Source organism: Sorex araneus, chromosome 9 (assembly GCF_027595985.1).
Source record: "Sorex araneus isolate mSorAra2 chromosome 9, mSorAra2.pri, whole genome shotgun sequence".
Classification (NCBI taxonomy): Eukaryota; Metazoa; Chordata; class Mammalia; order Eulipotyphla; family Soricidae; genus Sorex; species Sorex araneus.
Genome location: NC_073310.1, coordinates 32,351,550 through 32,370,095, shown reverse-complemented (window position 1 = coordinate 32,370,095; position 18,546 = coordinate 32,351,550). Strand labels below are relative to the sequence as shown.

The 18,546-nt window shown below is 40.0% G+C and overlaps 1 protein-coding gene across 1 annotated transcript in view; it reads left to right on the top strand.

Moving 5' to 3' along the window:
- DISC1 (DISC1 scaffold protein) overlaps positions 1–18,546 on the top strand; it is a 130,844-nt gene that overhangs the window by 35,666 nt on the left and 76,632 nt on the right. Inside the window, 3 exon segments of the mRNA XM_055147666.1 lie at positions 1,668–1,714; positions 1,716–1,739; positions 12,428–12,443. Of these exon segments, the coding sequence (XP_055003641.1) occupies positions 1,668–1,714; positions 1,716–1,739; positions 12,428–12,443 (87 nt within the window).

Sequence of the window (18,546 nt, the reverse complement as noted above, 5' to 3'; positions counted from 1 at the left end):
CTTTCTTTCTCTCTTTCTTTCTCTCTTTCTTTCTCTCTTTCTTTCTCTCTCTTTCTCTCTCTCTCTCTTTCTTTCTTTCTTTCTTTCTTTCTTTCTTTCTTTCTTTCTTTCTTTCTTTCTTTCTTTCTTTCTTTCTTTCTTTCTTTCTTTCTTTCTTTCTTTCATTCTCTTTCTCTCTTTCTTTCTCTCTTTCTCTCTTTCCCTCCCTCCCTCCCTCCCTCCCTCCCTCCCTCCCTCCCTCCCTCCCTCCCATGCTAGTAAAAATATATTTTCCTCTAAGATGGGTTGCCTTCCACTTTAAATCACATCAAATGTGGTGTGCTACTCTTGGAAAATTAGTGGTGTGAGGTATGAGATGTCCACGGCCGCGTGGTCCAGGAATAGGTTTACTCATGGGTGAGGCTTAGTCTGAGCACGGGGAGAGTGGCTGTGAGTATGGCGGTGATTGAGTTCTGGAGGTTTTTGGTTGCAGGGGCTAGCCTCTTTGGGGTGGGGAAGGGCTTCGCCTACCCTCACCCCTGGGTTGCCCTGAATGAAACAGCCTGGTGTGGGGTCCGGCAACATGCTATGGTGAGTCATTTTGTGGTCTTTTCCAAGAGATTTATAATGAGTCTCTGGGTCCTGGCTGTTGATGAGATTATATGGCACCAACTTAATGTTTAACTCTTTTCTTCTAAATAATATTAAGTCTAGAGAGCTCATATTTATGTGCAGTATCGACACACCTCAATGTTTGACATGTAAGAGATTTTCAGTAAATATTTGTTAAGTGGATCATAAGAGTATAGGTCAGTGGAGAAGGGCATTTAACACATATTGCGGAGGAGATACTGGAGCTAGCTGCTAAGAGAAATATTGGCATAAGCCAGACAATGTTTTTCAGGGAGTTTTAAGATATTTTTCAGGGAGCATGGCCAGATCCAATCATTGACAGGCCAATAATCCAGCATCCAGAAATTCCTGCATATGTTATTGAGAAGAAAAATAAATACTAAAGAACATATTGATGGACTGCAGAGATAACATGTGGTCCCCCAAGAACTGGTAGGAACTACCCTGGGCATTGTAGGTGTGGCTCAACCCCCAACCTGTATCCCTCAAAGGATATCATCTTTTCTTCCTCCTTCTCTTTCTCTTCTTCCTGCTTCTCTTTCTCCTTATTCTCCATTTCTTACTCCCCCTTCCTCTTCTTCCTCCTTCTCCTCTTCCTACTCCTCCTTTGTACTTTGAAATTCTTTTGTTCTCACACTGGCTTCAGGACATCTTCCTGTTCTTCTGTTGACTTCCCTTCCAATGTTGTTTACTTTCATAACTTTAACATAATTTAAAAATTTTAGGAACAGAGACCATTTGATCAGGTCAAGAAATATGTATTATTTTTACTATGCATTTTATGCAGAGAAGGGTATAGATAGTCTGATATATTTGTTTAAAATACATTCTAACCTTTTGTGGATTTTATGTTCAAATTATACTTTTCTATATAACTTTTAAAAATAAATGAATGCATCTGGCATTGGAAAATGCACACTTCTAAGTTTTTTTAAAAAGTAGGATAACGAAGCTAATTTTGGAAATAGCTTATAAATGTTCTTAGCTTTAACAAAGTGAATTTGCTTGAATACTACTGTAATTTTCACTTTATTTTACTTTTTTAAACGATATAGGTAAAGTCCTTAAGATCAAAACTTCAGAAGCTTCAAGAAAAAGCAGTTGAATGATGATTATGATAAATGTGAGTTTAATTTATTGATTGATTATTCTTTTTTTCCACAATGGCTCATTCCTTTCCCTTCCCTAATGCATATCTATTTTATAGACCACAAATAAATTGTGCAATCTGTTCTTCCAGTTATCTCTACTCAATAACACTTGACTATAACACATAGGATTATCGTTTTATGGATCAAAGTACTCTATTATTTGATCGGTGTCTGTTGATTCATTTATGCTTTGTTTAGCTTTGATTGTTTAGAAACACTTTGAATTCATGTATTCATGTACAGTAAAGTTGCATTCTATGTCTGTATAAAGTAATATATAGCCATAATTTATTACATCTTTTGTTTTTTGGGTCACACCCGGCGATGCACAGGTGTCACTCCTGGCTCTGTACTCAGGAATCACTACTCCTGGCGGTGCTCAGGGGACCATATGGGGTGCTGGGAATCGAACCCGGGTCAGCCGCGTGCAAGGCAAATGCCCTACCCGCTGTGCTATTGCTCCAGCCCTTTTATTACATCTTTTAAAATGTTTGTTGAACATCTATTATGGGATAGGCAATGTGAATGACACAGTAAAGTAAGATAGAGAGATAAGGCATCTTGTAAGTCATGGGCACACAGAAGAGGTTATAGTGTGTGCTCTATATGGTGTGAAGCAGAGGGCTATTATGCTCACACAACCACGTGGTTTTGAAGACCCTGATAAATGAGTCAACCTGTCAGAAAAGATGCATGAGCCTTCCTAGAATCCAGAGGCCCAAATTCTTGGCGAGGCAGATATTAAGCAGGACTCAGCAGCAGGAAGAATAGGCATTGGAGAGCAAGACTTCTGGCCTCAGGCTTGGACATGGTCCAGCTAGCAAATATCTACCCAGAATTCAAGGTACTCAGCTGCCAGTAGAGGTGGGATGCGAAGGATCAGGACTCAGTGGTGTGAAGAAGTGGCAAGAGGGGTGGGGTTGTGTGTGAGTTTCCAAGAGAAAAAGGCGTGGGCACGCGCAGCGGACTGGAGCGCTCAGGGGCCAAGAGCCGCCGTCCATGGCAACAGATTGATGAAGGACCACGGGAATGGAGAAACTGAGTCCGGCCCGAGGCTGGTCAGTAGACAGTTTATTTCTCTCTCCTCTCCAGGTAGTCTGATCTCTCCCTTACAGCGCAATTGTAGTCATAGTTTTGGTCGTAGTCCCAGACATCATCGTTCCATCATCCTAGTCTCCTCATAGACATCAAAGTCCTTTCCCTCGTTACATTTTCTTCCTCAGCTCATCGTAGTCTCATAGTTCTCTACTTCTAGTCGACATCATCTAGTCCTTCTTCTAGTCTTCAACATCTAATAATCCTCAAAGACCTTGAAGTCCCAAAGTCCCAAAGTCTCATTTCTCATCCTCTTTCTAGTCATTGAGTTTCTAGTCCCCTTTTACCCCTTACAGCATAGTTATATAGAAATCATGACGGGTGGGTATAAACGAAGGTGGGGTTGAATATTATCATTACAACAAACAGAGGTAAAGCCACTCCTTCAGGAGGTTAACTCAAGGACAAAATCTCATCTGAGGGTTCAACACTCCAGGTTACTAGGAGATCCGCTCAAGGGCAGGATTCTGTCTAGGGTGTATTGCTTTCTTCTTTCCTCAGCTAATAATCTCTTAAACAATCACAGTAAATTTACTTCTTATAATATTCCTAGTCATTTTGCATGAACACAGTAAGAGATATATTAAAATTAAAGGTTGGCTCTTCCTGGGGACATCTTGTTAAATATTCCAGACCACAGTCCTCAGGCCAGGTTAGTCTTTCCTAACTCCAGCAGGGTCTTTATTCAGTTACTTCTTTTTGGGTCATGACAGAGTTTGTACCATGACCATGCTCTTAACTTATTATACTTATGAAACTTAACTTGTCTCCTTTTGATGCCAAGATAGCGTACAGCTTGCCCTGGGTCCATCTAGTCCCTTCATCAGGATCCTGCATTTGGAGTGCTAGGAACTAAGGGCAACTGAGGCTTAAGTCAAGTAAATATGGATGCCCATGAGTAAATATTTTCGAGTCAATTAACTCCCATGTTACAAAGCATAGCGTGAACTGTCTTCCTGTATCTATACCAAAAGGACATTGCTAAACAAACCATGCAAATGACATAAAGGAAAGAGAAAAGCAATATAGGATTAGTAGTGCTTGATGGGATTGGGTGTGCTTCAGGAGCACTGTTGTGGGAGCAACTCAATAAACTTAGGGTCCCTGTGGGAGGAGCAAGGACAACAATGTTATCCAATAGAGTTGGAACTCTTTCAGGTTAGATTTAGGAAATATCAGGGAAGAAGGAGAAAGGTAAGGAATTGGAGACTGGTGGTAGAGCTCTTTAAAGTCTCCGGCTCCCCTTTCTCCAGACTTTACTGATTTAATAATGACACTAGGTAGAGAATGAGATATGTGAGAGAAGAGGCAAAAGAAAGTATTTCCCTGGACCCAGGCTTAGCATAGTCAGAGAGGAAATAAGCTATTCTTTAGTGAACCTGCTCACTTTTGTCTGGGAAAGACCATTAAACCTAGTTTTAAAATTCTTTACTGATGCACAAATATATTTTCTTTGCCATGGACTGAGTCTTGATTCTTTTGCCCTATCTGACACAAAACTCGCTGCAATACACAATGCTTATAACACAGGTGAAATACAAGGTCAAGGCTTTGTGAGATTTCTGAACTTTTGCAGTTTACTTCACTAAGCAAAGGCCTTACTTTTTTAGGTCTGGGAATTGGACTTGCAAGCAGTGCTCAGGGGACCTGGGTTATACCTGGCTAACTGCGCCAGATAATGCAATGCTAGGGTCCAAGGATGCAATGCTGCTTGAGCTACACCCAGTGGTGTTTGGGGGACTCCAAGGCTGCACTTGATGGTACTTTGGTGCTGATAATTGAGTCTTATTAAGAGTTTGTTAATCTTGTTTGTTTATTCTTCTGAAAAGCCAGCTTCCTGTTTGTATTTTTTCACGGTAACATTTTTTAAAAATTATTTTATTTTAGAAATTGAATTATCATGAATTCATTCAAAGTTATTCATTATTGCATTTCTGGCCAACAATGTTCAAGCACCAATCCCTTTACCAGTGTCCACTCTCCTTTATATATGTCCCCAGTGTCCTTCCCGCACCTTCTATGGCAGGCATTTCATTTATATTTTTCCATCTAGGCACTGTGGTTTGCGATACTGTTTCTAAAAGGATATCATGCATATCACTTTACCTCCTTTTTACACCTTCCTTTCAATTCTGGTCCAGCAACCACTTCCTCTACCATAGTTGTAGTGGTCCCTTTCCTCCCCACTCCCCACTGTGGCAAGCTTCCTTTTGTTCTCCTGCCTTTTGTTTCTATTGTCTTTGGGCATTAGTTGTTCCCCTACTATGTTACTTTATATGTCATAAATGAGTGAGATCATTCTGTATCCCTCTCTCTGTGACTCATTTTACTCAGCATGATATTCTCCAGATCAATCCATGAAATCAGCAGATTTCATGACTTCATCTTTTCTAGCAGCCAAGTAGTATTCCATTGTTTTTACATGCCATCACTTTTTCATCCACTCATCTGTTTTGGGGCACTTGGGTTGTTTCCAGATTTTGGCTATTGTGAAAAGTGTGCAACGAACACAGAGGTGTAGATGTATTTTCTGAATTGTGTTTTTGGGCCTCTAAGGTATATTCCAGGAGTTGAATTCCTGGGTTGTGTGGAAGCTCAATTTCTAGTTTTTTTGAGGAATGCCCGTATTGTTTTCCCAAAAGTCTGGTCCAGTTGACATTCCACCAACAGTGAATGAGGGTCTCTTTTCCCTCACATCTATGCCAGTGTTGGTTATTGTTTTTTGTTACAAATGCAATCTCATAGTTGTTTTGATTTGCGTTTTCCTGATGATTAGTAGCACTGTAGCACTGTCGTCCTGTTGTTCATTGATTTGCTCGAGTGGGCACCAGTAATGTCTCCATTGTGAGACTTGTTGTTACTGTTTTTGGCATATCCAATATGCCACGGGGAGCTTGCCAGGGTCTGCCGTGCGGGTGGGATACTCTCAGTAGCTTATGGGGCTCTCTGAGAGGGATGGAGGAATCGAACCTGGATCGGCCACATGCAAGGCATGCTATTGCTGCTCTGCTATCGCTCCAGCCTGGTGGTTAGTGATATAGAATATTTTTTCATACACCTTTTGGCCACTTGTATTTCTTTTTAAAAGGGAGTTTCTGTATCTCCCAATTTATTGATGGGGTTGTATTTTTTTCTTGCAAAGTTCTAACTTGTAAGATTCTTTTCTATATCTTGGATATTAACCCTTTATCAGATGAGTGATGGGCAAACAGTCTTTCCCAATCTGTAGGCTGTTTTTGTAGTATGGTCATTGTTTCCTTTGAGGTGCAGAAACTTTTTAATTTAATGTAGTCACATTTGTTTATCTTTGTTTCCACTTGCTTCATCAATGGTGTTTTATGCTTAAAGGCACCTCTATCTCCAATGTAATGGGAAGTTCACCTACATTTTCTCCTGGGTACCTTAAGGATCAGGTATGTTATCAATGTCTTTAATACATTTTGATTTGACTTTTCTGCATGGTGTTAGAAAGAGGTCTGAATTCATTTTTATTTTAATTTTTTTCCAAGTGGCCAACCAGTTTTCCCAGTATCACTTGTTGCAGAGATTTTGCCCCTTTATCAAAAATTAACCAAAGAAATACCAAAGTATCTATCTCTAGAATTTTAATTTTATTCCATTGATATGAGGGTCTACCTTTATTTCAGTACCATGTGTTTTTACAGTTTGAAGTTGGGGAAAGTGATGCCTTCCATCATCTTTTATCCCAAGGATTGCTTTGTCTATTTGGTGAGGCTGGGAGTTATTCCATGTGAATTTCTGAAGTGTTTTATCTATTTCTTTATAAAATGTCCTGGGTATCCTTATACTGACTGCATTGAATCTATACAATGCTTTAGGGAGTATTACTATTTTGATGATGTTAATCCTCCCAGACCATGAGCGGGGGATTTGTTTTCATTTTTTCTTGTCTTCTCTTATATAAATCATTAAATAATAAATAAAGAAAGAAATAAAGAAGGAAAATAGTGGCACAGGTCCCTGTTTTTATTGTTTTGTATTGTTTGTGTTGTTTTCTTGATGTGTGTATCATTATTTCTGCTCTGATTTTTATTATTTCCTTCCTTTTACTTACTTTGAATTAATCTGTTTTTCTTTTATCTCTTCCAAAAACTGTTCTTCCCTTTTCTTTCTTTCCTCTTCTTCCAGGATTCCTATTATTCAGAAGTTTTTCCTCTTGCAGTTCTCTATTAAGTATCTTAATTTCTTTCATTCTTTTAAGTCTTTCATTTGTTACCTCTTATTTGTTGATGATACTGGATGCATATTCTCAAAGTCACTCAACTGTTCTTATTCTTATTTTATTTTGATTTTCTGCCACACCCAGTGATGCTTATGGCTTATTTTTGGCTCTGTGCGCAGGGATCACTTCTGGCAGGGCTTAGGAGACCATATGGTTTTCTGATGATCGGACCCAGGTAAAATTCGCTATCTTGTTACTACAGCCACCGATTCAATTTTTAGATTCTTTCATTCTGCTGCTGATTCCTGCTCTTTTATTCCTTAGCTCTTTTAGTTTTGTTTCAATGAATTATTTAAAAATTTCCATAACTTTTTCATTAAGTGCATAGATTTTATCTTCCAGTAATTTATTTCCTCAATTCAGTGGCCATCTTGAACATTTTTTGCTCTGGAGTCATCCTCTGTAAGTATTGAAAGTTTTGACATACTTGAGAATTTTCCGGGGCTTCTGACTAATTTCATCTATTAATGGTTTTGAATTTCTTCATTTTTTCTCTTTATTTTTGGTGCCTCATGGGAACCAAGGCGTTGTAAGCAGTAATCTAGTTCTTCTGTTCACAGTATTAGACTATTACCTGTGACTACTGAATTCTGGCAGCTACACATGTCTTGTGAGTATTTCTTCAATGATTACAAAATAAATCTGGTGTTTGTGGCTCTCATTATATGCATATGGATTAATGACAGAGGATTTATTGTGCCATGTAGCTCCTTTAGCAGGGAAGTGTAATTGTCCTGGGCTCTGTCTGTCCTAGGACTCCTGGTTGTGGTATCTGGAAGTTGCTATAGCATCACACTGCTACTGACGTGGACAGTGATTGGGGACTGTGTTACCCAATCACAGATGTTCAGCAAACCTCTCTTCATAGCTGTGGGAGCTTTTTGCCAGCATCTGTCTTGGGGAAGCTGCTCCAAACCACAGCCTGATAGGCAAGGCTCCTTTCCACTTGCTTTGTCAGTGGCATCTCATGCTTAAAGGTGCCTCTAGCTTCAATGTAGTGGGGAGTTATGCATAGCTTTTTTTTTTCTTCAATATACCTTAAGGATTCAGATTTGATATCAAGGTCTTGAACCCATTTTGATTTGGCTTTTGTGTATGGCATTAGAAAGAGGTCTGAATTCATTTTTATTTTTTCCCATGTGGCCAATTAGTTGGAGTATTTGCTACGTGGGCTTTGTGTTTCTGGATTGTAGCTCCCAGTTGTTTTCCCAGAATGATTAATATGAGGAATGGCCTAGAGATATCTCTATGTTTTATGCTGCTGGTCATTGTTTTTTTTTTACTTAATCAGCATGGCACAAACTGAACCTTTTTGGATCCTTTATGTTAGGTGTCCTTAGATTTAGGCTGGATATGAAGGTTGGTGCTCGGGTGAGCCGGTGCACTGGTGCATCCCCTTTTGGGAAGCTTCCTTTGATTGTGATCTGACTGTAGGATTGTATAACAGCAGGAACTTGAACATGCCTGATGACATGTTGGGATAGGGTTGAGATTGAGCCTGTCAGGTCATAGCTGTGACTGTGACCTCCATTCTGGGAAGAGCTGAGGGTGGGATTCTACTAGATGGTGCTTCCTTCCTGTCTGGCCATTTCCAGCTGGTGCTGGGTATGATGCACTATCTTTGGTTGAGTTTTAGAACTCCAGTGAAACTTGTGAGAACCATTGCAGAAATCACTGTATCACTGTCACCCCATTGCTCATTGATTTGCTCGAGCGGGCACCAGTAACGTCTCCATTGTGAGACTTGTTGTTACTGTTTTTGGCATATCAAATACACCATGGGTATTTGCCAGGCTCTGCCATGCGGGAGAGATACTCTCAGTATCTTGCCGGGCTCTCCGAGAGGGGTGGAGGAATCAAACCTGGGTTGGCACATGCAAGGCAAATGCCCTACCCGCTGTGCTATTGGCCCAGCCCATTACAGAAATAAATTCTGTAAAAATCCTAGTCTCTTAGCAAGAATCTGTATGTGGGAGGTAGGATAGGACTGCTTCTGCTCAGGAGGCAAGCCTTTTGGGGGTGAGCTGAATTTGCATCCCTATAGGGTATGACTCACCTTGGGAATAGCAGCTCCCTGCTCACACTAGAAGAAACTACCCATAGTATTATGCTATCAAGATCCAGGCCTGTTTTTCAACATGGTGAGCACCCACATGTAAGTGATGTTCTGTAAGTCCTTCACACTTGGATCTCTCCTACCTGAGATTGATATTTTCTGCCTGGTATAGATGACACTTGTGAACACCCTCTTTTCTTTCAGTCTCCGCTTCTCCCCTGCTGGAGAAAGCTCCGCTTAGTTCTGAATCTCTGCATTTCTGCCTCTGCTGAGTTGATTCTCCATGAAAGCGATTTCTGTTTCCTCTGACTTATCTTCTCAGTGATACCCATTAAAGGAGGCTGAGCTTCATTTAACTTTATGTATTTCTTGTATTATCATCATAAAAGCATTCATAGTACTGTGCCTTTCCTGCCATTTGGGGCCTATCTTTTCATTCATACCTTGCCTCTCTCCCACCTTTGGTCACCTCAGTTTTCTTGTCAGAGTCCACAGGATTGTTTTCATTGACCATTGTTCATTCCCTGGCTTTGTTTCTTAATTTGGTCTTTTTAAAATTTATTTGTGTTCTTGGGGGTCAAACCCAGGGCCTCACATATACAAAACAAGTACTATAGCACCAAGCTACATCCTGGACCTTATTAAGATTTTTGACTTAAGAATATTTGGTTTGGGAGGGGATGTATTACAGTATACAATAATGATAATGAAATTATACACTTATCCCTATTTATTTTATATGGACAAAGGAAGTTCCAAAGCAAAAAATTCTTTTACGTATATTCAGATTGTTAAGAATAAAAGCCTGATGGGAAGGAGGTGATTTAAGGGGCCTTGAAGGAAATGTGTGACTGGAAAGGATATCTTAGAGGAATACAGAAGTAGAAAATTCACCAACACTGCAAGACATCATCCAAAATCTTGATGGTCTCGAAATGAGATTTGTAGTTGGCTCTTGTCTGAAATAGATCACTGAAGACTCTTGTACATTGAATGACCATTAGTGGTCAATCATTTTTTGAAATTTATTGCCAATTCTTTAAAGGTTTGCATATTTTAAGGTAAGGTTTTTGTTGTAAGAAGTTTTGCTGAAATATTTACATAATAATTTCTCTTTAATTTCATGTATTAAGGATTACAAATAGACATTTTAAGAATTGCTGAGACATTTCTTTGTACTCATTTTTCGTGGTATTTGTGTGGATTCAATTCCTGTTCACTCTTCTGACTTCTGTGAGCTTTAGCCGGAAAATCTGGAGGGTGACCTTAATCAAAAAAATCAACAAAGATCAGGTCCCTTGATTTGTTTGATTGATTTTTGTTGACTTTTTGCTCTTTCTTTTTTGTTTCACTCATAAATGTGACTGTGCTCCAGAGAAAGGACCAGTTAGCACAAAAATAAAGTTCCATGTTTAATCTCATTGAAGGGCTGGCAATATTGCCCTCTACAACCTTCTCAGGCCTCTAATTGCATTTCTCCCATTCTAGGGAAGTAAAGCAATATTTCCTTATGGTTTTGAATATTGTTGGAGGTCCTGAGTGAAGAAGAATAATTCTCATTGGTATTTGGGTTTCTATCCAAGAAGTTAAGAGTATTTCATCAGTTTTATCTCGTTAATGCTTATTTTGTCAGATTATATGTCAAAACTGTTGTCAGATCAAGGGCAAGGCTGAGTCCTTGGAGTCTTAGAGAGGGAGGAACTACAGTCCAGAATGGAGATAATGGGGCATTTTCTGTGATGTGATGGAGGGAGAAAAGTGTGTGAGCAGCCATTTTCATATGGCTGCTGTTCTGGTTCCTATAGTGGCTTGTAGACCTTAAGATCCTCCTGCCTACTCATATTCACTTGTCCATGCTCTCCACTTCACTTCTGAAGTGAATAAATAGAGGAAAAGGGTAGAATTTTGTGAATTCACTACTTCAGTTGCTCCTGTGTATTCAAAAATGAATTTTAAACCACGGTGCTGCTTGCTGCCTGATTGGTGGTTTTGGGCCGCTTCCCACACCCTGGATGGCTGATGGCAATGGGTAGATAAAGGAGGCAACGAGGGCCAGGCTGGTTAGTGATCAGTTGCAGTTTATTCCAATCTTGTCTCCCTCTGCCTTCTCATCTCACCCTCTCCCGTATTTTTCCTCTATAACCCTTGATTCTCCTGTGCCCACTCTTACAGCCTTAGTTATAGTCCCCAATAATGAGGGGTTGGGGTAGCAATTATACGTAGATGTGGTCATACAATCAACAGATTTAAAGTCCTTCCCTCAGGGGAAGCTTCTTCTAGGACAAATTCTCATCCAGCCAGATGACCCACCTACGGGTGAAATACCATCTAGGGGTGTGTTTCTTCTTTCCTTAGTCCAACAATCATTTAAACATTCATCTTAATTCAGCCTCTTAATAATATCAGTCAATTTGTATGGACACAGTAAGAGATAAATTAAGCTTATAGGGTGCGTCTCTTAGGGACATCTCGCTATAGATCTTAGACCACAATGCTCAGGCCAGATGAGCCCTTCCTAACCCTAAGCAGGGTCCTTGGCCAATTGTTTCTCTTTGGATCATGACAGAACTTGTCCTTGACCATGCTCTTAACTTATAGTTAAGTATTATGGTGCTTGGCCTGGCCCATTTCAATGCCAGGGTAGCTCACAGCTTGCCGTGGGTCCATCCAGTCCCATCGTCGGAACCCTGCTTTTTGGAGTGCTAGGAACTAAGGGCAACTGAAGCTTACGTTCAGAAAATATGAGAGATGCTTAGGAGTAAATATTATTCAGAGTCAATTAACTCCCAAGTTACAAAAGCATAGCATTAGCTGTCTTCCTGTGTCTATACAAAAAGGACATTGCTCCAAAGTAACTATGCAAAGGGCATGAGAAGAGAAAAGCAACATTTCACTTACAAATGCAAATCCAGAGTCCCTAGAAGGATCTGACCTTGCAAGTCAACAGAGTCTGATTTGGGGATAAAGGTGATGGACCGGTTGGGGAAGCAGAGTACAGAGAAGGTTAAAGATAAACATGGAAGAACAGGAGTGCCTCGGGAGTACTGTGATGGGTGTAACCCGATAAACTTAAGCTTGCTGTGACAAGGGAGAAAGAACATACCAATGGTTAACCTGAAATGTTTAGAGCTATTTTCTAATGGCTCCATCAATTGTCCCTGGTTAACCGTTCTTGTATCACAGGGGATGCAAATCATAAAATCAGAAAAACTGTCATCAGCTTATTTCTTTCCGTCTTTAGCAAGATTTTCTTCCCCCCCATTTCCGCAGTTGCTCTTCTGTGATGGTATGTAAATGATCCAATCTGACAGCCTTTTTTTTTTTTAACAGAGAATTCCATTTTACATCTTCAGTGATAGTACCTGAGAGTTTTCCTGGACTGTAATATTTAGATTGAAGCCCATTTTTTTTTTTTTGCTTTTTGGATCACACCCGGCGATGCACAGGGGTTACTCTTGGCTCTGCACTCAGGAATCACCCCTGGAGGTGCTCAGGGGACATATGGGATGCTGGGAATCGAACCCGGGTCGGCCTCGTGCAAGGCAAACGCCCTACCCGCTGTGCTATTGCTCCAGCCCCTGAAGCCCATCTTTTTACTCAGAGTTATAGATTTGAAATATGATAAAATGAAAATTTACAAATTCCTTTTCACTGCATTTCAGTTGAGTAGAAAAAAGAGTCAGATAAGATCCAGCAGAGTCTGGTAATTTTCATACTGTAAGGACTGCTGTGGCAATTGTTGCTCCTCTATTTAGGTGTATATGGGGCAGAAATGCCACACTTGGCAGTTTATATTGTTTATGCTCTATGTGCTCAGAGATACATGTCCAACAAAACCGCACTTAAAAATATTTACAGGGAAATAGCAGCACCAACAAGATGGACATGGTGAATTTCTTTATGCAGCCCCTTGCCTGTGTACTTTCTCAGTTGCAGCCCAGGGTTGGGAAACTCTCCTTGGGGTGCTTGCATAACTTAAATTTATCGACCAGGATCTCAGTCCTTATTTTACAGAACCTCCTGTGAGTAGGAAAAAGAGACTACAACAATTCAGCCAAGTAAATAAATGACTTTTTGAACCAGTCTCTTTCTATAGTTTATTTGCTCTAATGTGTAACTTTTGCATGCCTGCTTCTTGCTGGCATAGTTCCATAGTTCTCTGAGTTTATCGTTGGATCAGAGTGGGTTACCACCCCTTTCTATAGAGAAGCAAAGAAGTTGTGGTCTCACACATGCTCTGGATAATCTGCTTTGCCTCACATCCTGGCTGGCTCCAGAGCACTTTGTATCCCAGTGTGTAAAACTAAGCTTTATAAGGAAAGCAACTTTATACAAGTAAAAATTTGAAGTTTTGTGATCCAGGAAACTCCTATTTCCATGACAACCAGGAAATGGAGAGATGAGAAATCTATACTGGTATGCAAAAGGACATGTTCCATGGCTTTATCTAAATTGTAGGTCATTAGGAAATTAATATACTTATGCTATTCAAATGTAATCAGTAGCTTTATTTTTGTAAGAGTGGAAGGTTTATGTCTGCCCCTCTTAATTAATACTTAAAATTAGAAAATGAGCTATACATGGAAACTAATATGATAGAAAAGAGAACGAACAAATGGCATTTAGTTCATTATGTTGCATTGATCCGAAAGGCAGAGCTGGCAAACTCCCTGTGGCATACTTGATATGCCAAAAACAGTAACAATAACAGGTCTCATCCCCCTGACCCCTGAGAGAACCTCCAATCTTTGGGAAAGATGAGTAAGGAGAGGCTGCTAATATCTCAGGACTGGGACAAATGAAGACGTTACTGGTGCCTGCTTGAGTAAATCGATGAACAACAGGATGACAGTGATACAGTGATGTTACATTGACATAGCTTCTTTTTCTGTTTAAAGATTATTTTAGTCACTAGGTTAAGGGTTAAAATTTCAACCAATGGGATTTTAGCATTAACATTGGTGGTTGTCAGTTTGTGTATTGACATGGATAAGTGTAATAAGTCATATAATACCTACTTGATATGGGAGCTTTCACACAGACCCAGAGGTTTATCCATATCTAGTGTAATTAATTCATTTTCACTTGAAGCACGACATGTATTTTCAGTGTGATGCCTTTTCTTTTTGGTGTTCCATTTGGGTGTACACTCATCTCCTTCTTTTTTTTTCTTTTTGGGTCACACACAGGGGTTACTCCTGGCTCTGCACTCAGGAATTACTCCTGGCGATGCTCAGGGGACCATATGGGATGCTGGGATTCAAACACCAGTCAGCCGCGTGCAAGGCAAACACCCTACCCGCTGTGCTATTGCTCCAGCCCCTCATCTCCTTCTTATGTCTTAGTGTGATGGTATGGGATTTATTAGCTCTCCTGGAGCCCTGGTGGTAGAAGCAGCATGCAGTGGTGCTTATTGTTAGTCATGTCGCTCTGTGTCTCATGATTAAAAAGCTTCTACTTTGCTTCCTTGGCTGTGAGGAAGTTGGATTGTCCTGTAGGATTACCCGGAGTGTTGCAATGTTTATTATTCATGATGAAATCTGACTTTCAAATTTGGACTTGCTACTGAATACAAAACACCAAGACAAACATATCATTTTTTTTTTATCTCTGTAATTAGGTACTTAGTTGAAACTTAGACACACTTTCCTGCTTGCTCAGCGGCAGCACTTTAACAATGGTTGTGAGCAGGCAGTCATGCTAAAATTTCCTCTCTAGGTACCTGCCTATAATTTTATGCAACTCACCCACATTTCTCAACCATCAGAGTCTAGTTGATGAAGCAGTATCACTGCTACTGTCATCCTGTTGCTCATCAATTTGCTTAAGCGGGCACAAGTTATGTCTCCATTATGAGACTTGTTACTGTTTTTGGCATATTGAATAAGCCACGGGTAACTTGCCAGGTTCTGCTGTGCAGGTGGGATACTCTCGGTAGCTTGCTGGGCTCTCCGAGAGGGGTAGAGGAATTGAATCTGGATCAGATGAGTGCAAGGTAAACGCCCTACCCACTGTGCTATAGTTGCCTGAAAATCCCTGTTATACTTTGAAGACTTATTTTGAAACAGCTTTCTCATTTTTTTTTCATGTTTCCATCACTCTTCTAGAATCACTGAGAGGCTGGTTGAGACTTTAGGTGAGCAAACTTAATTCACAGGAACTTGGATTGTCTGGTGACAGCCAGATCTCTAGAATGGAGTAGTCATTTTTTTCTGTGAGAGCACTCAAGAGTTTGGAAATGTTAGTGTTTCACTTCTCATCTATTTTTAAAGGATTGTGCCTTCTTTTTCTAATGACTGAAAAACGGATTATGGAACTGGAAGAGATGTAATTATGATCATGGGAAAAAGCTTAAATAGGACTGACTCTTCCAACTACAATCATTTTGGTGTGTGTCTGTTTATTCTAACCTGCATGGCAGCTATTAAAGGACTAACTCCAAGAGTTTATCTCTGTCCAGGATGACTTAGAACATAAACTGGAGAAGTAGCAGACATTGCTTAAAAACATGATCAGCACTCCATCACTGATCATTAGGAAGAGGCAAAATATCACAGAGATTTGCACACATCCACATGAACAAGAACAACCAGAGCTGGCGCAGATGCATGGAGAAAGTGACTCGCATTCATCGTTGGTGAGAATGCTGGCTGGTCCAGTCTTTTTGGGAAACAATATAAGCATTCCTCAAAAAATATAGAAATTGAGGTTCCATACAATCCAGAAATACCACTTCTGGGAATATACCCTATGCACCCCAAAACACAACAGAAAATCCATCTGCACTTCTATGTTCATTGCAGGCCTATTTTCAATAGCCAGAATCTGAAAACAGTCTAAATGCCTGAGAACACATGACTGGATAAAGAATTACAGTACATCTACACAATAGAATACTACGGCTGCCAGAAAAAAATAAAGTCATGAAATTCGCTTATAAATTGGATGGACATGGGGAGTGAGATGCTAAGAGAAATGCGTCACAGGGAGAGGGAAAGACATAGATTGATTGCACTCATTTGTGGGATATAAAAATAAAACCTACATAGTATGAGACTAATAGCAAAGGACAGTAGAAATGAGGACCAAGCGGTCTGGCTCGTGTTTGGAAGCTTGCAACAAGTGGGGTGGGGCAGGGCAGTTAGAACAGAGAAGTGACCACTATGACAATGATGGCTGGAAATGATCACTGGCCAAAAACCGATTCCTGAAAGGAGGTAAAGGGATATATATGATAACCTTTCAGTACCTGTATCGCAAACCATAATTAATGACCCAAAGTAGAGAGAGAAATAGGGAGAGAGAGAGAGAGAGAAGAAAAAGAAGAGAGAGAAGATTGTCTGAAGTAGAGGCTGGCTGGGGGTCCGGGGCCTCGGAAGGGAAACCAAGGACATTGGTGATGGGAAATATACACTGGTGGAGGGGCAGTGTTGGAACATTGTATGACTGAAACCCAATCATGAACAACTTTGTAACTGTGTATCTTATAGTGATTCAGTATATAAAAAAAAAGAAAAAAAGAAAAATAGAAAAAAAAGAAAAGGAAAGAACTATTGGGTAAAAATGAAAGCTGAAAATACCTGGAGTGACTATTACTAGTTGAAAGATACAATAGACCACCTAAAACCTAGGAGCAAAAGTTTGAGAGATTATTTGGGAAAAAAAGATAATAAAAGTATATTTACTTCCGATGTATGTGTGTGAGAGATTTTTAGTATATATATATGTGTGTATATATATGTATACACATATATATGCATTCAATAGCACTATAGCACTGTTGTCCCCTTGTTCATTGATCAAGCGGGCACCAGCAATGTCTCCATTGTGAGACTTGTTGTTACTTTTTTTGGCATATCGAATACGCCATGGGTGGCTTGCCAGGCTCTGCCGTGTGGGTGTGATACTCTCAGTAGCTTGCTGGGCTCTCCGAGAGGGACAAAGAGTCGAACTCGGGTTGACTGTGTGCAAGGCAAATGCCCTACCTGCTGTGCTATTGCTCCAGCCTGTATTCAATAGATATTAAAAAAATCCTCTGAGTATTCAGTGTAAGACAAATGATTAGAAAAGATTAGGTTCAGTACAAGTTTGACCAAGTGTTGAAGGAGTTCCTGACACAGAAAATCTGAAGACAGGGAGAATAGCTTATTTTTTTAAAATGTCTATATCTGTGTGTTTCTTCTTTTTTGCCTTTTTCTATTTATCTGTGTAGTCAAGAAAATCTCTGTCTAAATAATGGCTGATCATAAGCAAAGCAGATCAAAACTCCAGTGAGCAGACTGCAAGGATACAATCTTCAAAAGTAACTTGTAAAGCACCTACACAGACTAATTATGACAGTCTTCAATTACATAAATAACAACAGTTACAATATTATAATATTTGAATGCCCAACTTTACACAAAATAGAAAAAGCCTACAAGGAACAGGACCATATGATCCATTAAAAGATTTAACTATTTAGGGGCTGGAGAGATGGCACAGCAGGTAGGATGTTTGCCTTGCACATGGCTGACCCGGGTTCGATTCCCAGTATCCCATATGGTTCCCTGAGCACTGCCCGGAGTAATTCCTGAGTGCAGAGCCAGGAGTAACCCCTGTTCATCGCCGGGTGTAACCACCCCCTCCAAAAAGATATAACTATTTAAAAAACAAGCCAGGGGCAAACCCAGATGTATAGATTCCAAAACAACTGTATTGGATGATAAAAGAGATTTAACTAGGGTTATTATAGTGATATTTTAAAAATATACACAAATATGGGGCTGGAGCGATAGCACAGCGGGTAGGGCATTTGCCTTACATGCAGCCAACCCGGGTTTGATCCCCGGCATCCCATATGTTCCCCCAAGCACCGCCAAGAGTAATTCCTGAGTGCAAAGCCAGGAGTAACCCCTGAGCATCGCTGGGTGTGATGCAAAAAAAAAATATACACAAATAATCATTGTATATCTTAAATTGTTATGTTCCTTTTATGCCTTAGAAGAAAATTGCAATATGTGTTCCAAAGGAGAAGAGAGGTAGAAGAATATTTAAAAAAAGGATTGGACCCTACAAGTATAAAGGTATCAATCTAAAAATTTAAGGGCTCAATGATCTTCAAATAAAGATAAACTCAGAGTCAACATAGAAACAAGCTCTGATCAGTCTGTAAAGACCTGCAGCAAAGAAAGCAACAAGGGAAACTCACTAAAACATGCAATAAAATTGGTCCTCTATAAGACTGATAGATATTTTTCTGATATGTATCAGAAAACTATGGAGATTAGAAGACAGTAGCAAGATCTATTTAAAGTATGCAGAAAATTCCAATAAAGATTTATATGTTCAACAAAACTACACTTGAGAAATGGGGGAAGAGGCTGGAGAGAATACAGTGGATAAGGCAC